The 6063-nt window shown below is 41.6% G+C and overlaps 1 protein-coding gene across 1 annotated transcript in view; it reads right to left on the bottom strand.

Moving 5' to 3' along the window:
- Positions 1 to 431: 431 nt before the first annotated feature.
- LOC118322124 (ubiquitin carboxyl-terminal hydrolase 46) overlaps positions 432 to 6063 on the bottom strand; it is a gene marked incomplete in the record, with an annotated part of 7095 nt that continues 1463 nt past the window's right edge. The window contains 6 exon segments of the mRNA XM_035653712.1: positions 432 to 3085; positions 3196 to 3274; positions 4194 to 4391; positions 4477 to 4560; positions 4677 to 4753; positions 5205 to 5443. Of these exon segments, the coding sequence (XP_035509605.1) occupies positions 2984 to 3085; positions 3196 to 3274; positions 4194 to 4391; positions 4477 to 4560; positions 4677 to 4753; positions 5205 to 5443 (779 nt within the window).

Raw genomic sequence — 6063 nt, 5'->3', positions numbered from 1 at the left:
CAGTTAAGTGTACTTAAGTACAGTACTTAAGGTTGTCATCCAAAGAGCAATTCTGAAATATCACTGCCAATTAAACTTCATAAATAAATAATACATCATTTTTATTTTGGGGGGTTTTCTGTCACTTTTATGTAGACACAGTAAAAATGTGCCCAGAACCAATGTGCAGTATGGAATCTAGACACACTGTATCTGGATGTGTCTAAAGTCAGCATGCTAACATGCTCACAATGACGATGCTAACATGCTAATGCTAAGCAGGTATAATGTTCACTTTGCTCATCACTATCTTAGTATAGTGTGTTAGTGTACCAATATTTGCTAATTAGCGCTTAACATGAAGTACAGCTGAGGCTGATGGGAATGTCTGTAGTTTGGCAGGTACTAACAGGAAGCAGCAGGGGAATAAAAACAAACACTCCATCCAGAAAGTTAGTTGAGTCATTTTATTGAACAGAAGAAAAAAAAAATGAGTGTGTTAAACTGTGGTTCTTCATGTTAAAGCATTGAAGCTCATCACTAATAAAGTGCACTTTCAGTTTACAGCCAAATGGAGACTCGTATCATCTCCTCTTTCCCTCCCACAAGCTCGATCAGTTCCCACCTTGAGCTCTCCTGGGTAGAATACTATCACAGTAAGATATAGAAGACCAAGTGCAACAACTGAGCATCTCAGTGAGGGCGAGTGCATAAGTGTTAATGGAAGATCTGCGCATTAAGAGTCTCTTTCCTTTCACCCAGGTCTAAAATGTCTCAGGCTATTCCTGCTACTGTTTTCTATCCTGGCTCAGTTCAACCCAGTAAAAGTAATGAAAGGTGGTGACTTCCGCACAAATGTGATTGATTATGTAGTGATCAGTGATTGTAAAATAACAGTATTTCTTAACAGGGTTTCATTGATGGTCAGCGTAATGCTAAAATCTTTGCCATGGGTGTCTTTACATTTCAAGATCTTCACTTTAAAAAAATATTTTCCTATTTCCAGAAGTGTCTTTCTACATAATATATATGTACAAGTTGTATCTTTACAAAGAAAATAATGTTCTGTTAAAGACTGTTGCAAGGTCAGTATCGACTCCAGTTTGGCACGTATTCCTCGTGACGTCACCCAGTAACAGACTAAATGGAAGAGACGGCAGAAACAAGTGTATTCGTCACCCGGAGTTTCACTATTTTCACTTCAAGTTCTGCCTCTCCTGAATAGACAGACACTACGCTAGCAAATTAATCCTATTCCTTCCTATTATATATAATGAGATGCGTTTGAAATGGTAATTGGTAATTCCTCTGATGTGCATCAAATAGGAATGTCATTCACATGAAAACAAGTTGTTTGACGTCGTGCTATTCTACAGGGTACGGCCACAGACCCTGGGGAATGGGCTGAAGACAAAAACATCTAAAGTACAAGGGAAGTTGTATGAGTTAACATTGAAGTTTACCTCTATGTGATTTAGGATTTCAATGTGCTACAAATGACACACACAATTTACGCCATCAAAGTCAGAGACAAACCAAGAAAAAACTACTCAGCTGTGGGGGGAAAAAAGAAAAAAAAAACCCTGCTGTGTAAGGTTACAAAAAAGATGGATGAAAGAAGGTTGTAGCTACAGTCCCAGTAGTGCACACTGCACGTGGTGAAGGGGGGCATTTACTTTGATATCACAAACACAGCACTGGGAAAAGATCAGCCGCTAAGAAACACATCTACTACTAACATTTAAATGTACTTCATATTAGTCTCACTGGGAAATTCCACATTGGATAACTTCACCTCTTATTGCACTATTGTCACTGTTTCATGTCAATTAAAATATTAGGCAGTTCTGGGTTGTTACTTGCCTCGTATTAATCTCTCCCCCTTTTATTTAACATGCAAACTACAAAAATTGTCCTATCGAGTTGTGTATTATATACACCATTGTCTTTCACACTGAGAGCTTAGACATACAAAGCTCTCAAAAGAGCTATATTACACACACACACACCTTCATTTTCTACCAGTATGCATTACAAATAACAGTAATAAATATGTTAAGTTCAATAAATAGGGGTTTCTATCAGAATAAAAAAATTATAAAGGGCTGATTTGAATGGAGATCTATCTGACGCAGAAAACTGCAGGATTTCCTTTCATGTGTAGTGTTAGAGCATCTGGCTCAGTTTGGATTGAGTGTTAAAGTATTGATTATGTATGGTCAGACTAACAGGAGTTGCACAGCAGAGAAAGACAGACAGCAGCTCAAAGAGTGATTCTCCATGGGACAAAACGTCTACAGTTTAGGTTTAGGTAGTTTCCAGCTTGTGAGTTCTCTCTACTTAATGCTCAGATATTGCTTCAAACCCACTCCAAATGCATGAAATCTCTCTAAGCGTATTATACAGTGTTTGTCTCCAACTTCATTCACTTCTCATGCATCCACCTGGGACATGGACATATCAAAGGACTGGACAGTGATAGGGGAAAATAGCCCTAATGAAAGGAGTTATGAGGGGGTGACACATCATGGAAGTAGACCTTATATACATATAAATGATGATAGTACAATTTCTGTCTGTATGTGCACCAGACCCTTCGTTCCTGGTAGAGAATCTCCTCTGCAAGCTTCTTCCACTAGTCTACACCCCTTTACCGAGTGTATGGGGCTCGGTGTGAACGTAGATTCCTTTTTGTTTCCGTCGTGCAGTTGAGCATTTTTGCTTTTGTTTTAAAGTGCAGTCCAGATGCAGGTGACTAAAAGGCAAGAAGCAAATTACAGAGAGAGACACAGAGAGAGACAGAGAGAGAGAGATGAGCACAGGTAAACCCAGAGGTTGGTGTTGGGACAGAGGATTGGCACATATGTCAGAGACGACTGACTTGGAGAATAGGAGCAGGATGGGATGGAGATGGCAGGAGTCTGGGTCTGTTCGGCTGAAGGTAAAAAACAAAACAAAACAAAATCCTATTCAGTCTTCTCCTGTGTCACTGATTCAGCTCCAGTCACTCCCTGGACTGGTAGAAGAGGATGTATCCCGACTCAGAGTTCTTCGAGATGTCTGAGGTAAGTCCGTAAAACTCCTCGATGGCCTGGGCGTCGATTTTCTGCACAAAACAAGTATGATACTGATGAGACAACCGGTAGTAAATGTACAAACAGATGAGTCAAGGAACACTGAGCACAGCGTAACATGCTGAGACTGAAAGTGACGCACCTCCACAATGTCATCATCAAACAGCAGCCAGAAGCCATGACTCTTCACTATGGTGATGTAATGACCTCTGTTTGGGCCACTGAGGAAACAGAGACAAACAGTGTCTTTATTATACAGATGTTCCTAACTCAAAACATTGTACTACATCTGTCTCAGCTTCCTGCAGTATCTGCTGAAGTCATCGATACAAAGTAAATGCAGAGCACGAATATTCATTTGTTATATTAGGATTTTAAAACAGAGTAAATGTGTTAAGTTTGTTTCTTATTTGTCATGATTTCACGGAGAGAATATTCAGAACCTTTGAATATGCAAATATTTGTGATGTTGCAAAATCATCTCATACACATGCGTCTTTAACTCGGATTTCAAAGGACCAGTGTGTAGGAGTGTGTTTGGTTTGTCTGCTCTGAGCTATGTGGAAGGTGACCTGTAGATCACCTTCTGTAGATATAAAAGCTAATTCGAAGCCAACAAAAACATAATGACTCTTATTTCCAGCCGATTATACATGTAGTTATCCATTTTATATTCTATTTCTGCCCATAGATCCTCCTAAATATTACACACTGGACCTTTAAGGTGAGAAGAGAGAAACTTTCCCCCCTTTCAGGAGATGACACCATTCTGCACAGTGAAGGTCAAAATCTAACAATAGGTGACACACAGTTGTTTTAGTTGGGGGGGGGGGGGCTTCCTGTACAGACATGAGAGTGGTATCAATTCTTCTCATCTAACTCTCCTCAAATGCCAAACCACTCTTTTCACATCATACAGAATCGAGTGATGGGATACAGCTAGAATCACCTGTTTTTTAGACAAAGGACCAACAACCGTTTTTTATGCCCAAATCTGCTAAGCACGTTCAACAGATGTTAGGTCTGATTAGTGAGTCTGCTGAAGCATGAGGGAACAGGCGTTGTGTTTTAGTATCTCAAAACCTGACAGTCTGACACCACTAGAGCTCATATTGAGGTCTGGTAATTGGTATACTGTACCTGCCACAGTGAACCACCACAGCCACTAAATCGTACATGCGATCTAGGTTAACAGCATCCCCAGACGTGTTGAACAAACGGAGCTCTAGGGGGAAAACCACTCGATATGAGAGCTTGGTGTAGCGGTGCAGCTGCTCCATGTACTTAAACCTCTTCAGGTGTAATGCCAGGATCATGGGAAGCTTCTTCACACGCATCCTGCAGAGAAAGCATACATGCTCAGAGAAGTGTGTGTGTGTGTGGTGACACATCACAGTAGTATTAAGCTCAGAGCATTACTGACCGCTTCTGTGCTTCCTGCTTGCTGCAGCATGTCTCACAGTAGTATTTGTATTCACTGCACAAAGTCTCTGTGTTGCTGAAGTCCCTGGAGGGGAGAGCATGCCACAGGAGGCTTGGTTATTCAATCTCTCTCAGACCAAATATGGCCTACTGTGAGCCTTTTAGCTGTGGCTGTGTGGATGTATAATAAATCGATATTACCTGAGACAGTGTGTTATTGATGTGTTCTGCTCCACATCCACAGAAAGATCAAGAAAATCTTCATCTTTGCTGCTCACCTGTGAAAGAGAGAGAGAGACACTGAGGTAACTAAACTGTCATTTCCTGTGACTGGGTCAGTGAGGAGAAGCCTGCTAGCTGTGACAGAATACCCACCCGCCCACACCTACACACACACACAGTCAGTCTTTGAAATGCTTATTATACTGGGTAGCTTTTGTGTTCGCATAGTGGTGCCTTGGTGTTTTGCAGGGGTTGTTCAGGGCAACCCGTCCCACTCCTCGCCCTCAAAATGTGTGAGGACAAAGCCTCCGGCAGCCCTGACGTAAAGTGGGTGGCCGGAGCCCACCGGGTGTGCTCACTTATTCTTTTTTTTTTCTTTTCTGCATCTCTCAGCATCTCTGCAAAAGGCTAATCCCTTTTTCAGACGTATTCAGGAGAGATCTCTAATTCAGGGTGACACAGGGACATAAAATTTACTATCCCTCTAATGGGAGCAGAGCCACACACCGTTTCACAGTTGAGGCAGCGTGTCTCATTGGTCAGTGTGCCTTGGAAGATATCGTGAACCCATGTGGGCTCTGTCTTGTTCTCCGTCTCGGTCTCCGTTGTGACGGCGGTGCCATTGTTCTTGAGGCGTCCGTTCTGCTTTTCTTGCTTCTTCTCCTCTTGTAGGATGTCGGCCACTGTGTTTAGCAGGTAGTTGAGAAATTCGTGGGCGTCCTGTTGCATGTAGTTGTCGAACAGGTCTGGAAGGAAATGCAGACATAAAGTAAAGGGAGATAACTCGTAGAGGGGAATCGATGGGGATGTCCCAGTCAAGATTTTGGTCACTAATCTTAATTACAGCCATTTAATAATGAGTATCTGCCTGTACTGAATCCAATATTTATACTTTTGTACATGATAATTCTAACTAAGTCTAAAGCAAGCCTACATTAAAACTAGTAAGGTAATTTGTTTACATTAGCTGAATAGCTTTGTGTTAAAAAAAAAAATAGATCACGGTCCTTTTTTAAAGACAAAGTTCATCATTTTGGGAAATACACTTATTTCGCTTTCTGGCGGAGAGTTAGATGACAAGATTGACACCGCTCTCATGTTTGTCCATTAAATATAAGGCTACAAGCCAGCAGGCCGTAAGCACAAAACTAGAAACAAGAAAACAGCTAGTCTGGCTCTGTCTGAAGGTAACAAAATCAACGTTCCAGCACCTTTAAAGCTCACTGACACGTCTGGCGTATTATATCTTTGCCCGGTAACTTCCTGGAGTGTCCGCTGGTTGCCTAGCAACTACTCCCAGCTAGTGATTTTGTTATTTTCAGACAGAGCTAGGCTAGCTTTCCCCCCAGTTTCCAGTCTTTGTGCT

Source organism: Morone saxatilis, unplaced genomic scaffold (assembly GCF_004916995.1).
Source record: "Morone saxatilis isolate NCDOM2014 unplaced genomic scaffold, NCSU_SB_2.0 Contig12, whole genome shotgun sequence".
Taxonomy (NCBI): domain Eukaryota; kingdom Metazoa; phylum Chordata; class Actinopteri; family Moronidae; genus Morone; species Morone saxatilis.
This window is presented reverse-complemented; position numbering and strand designations above follow the sequence as displayed.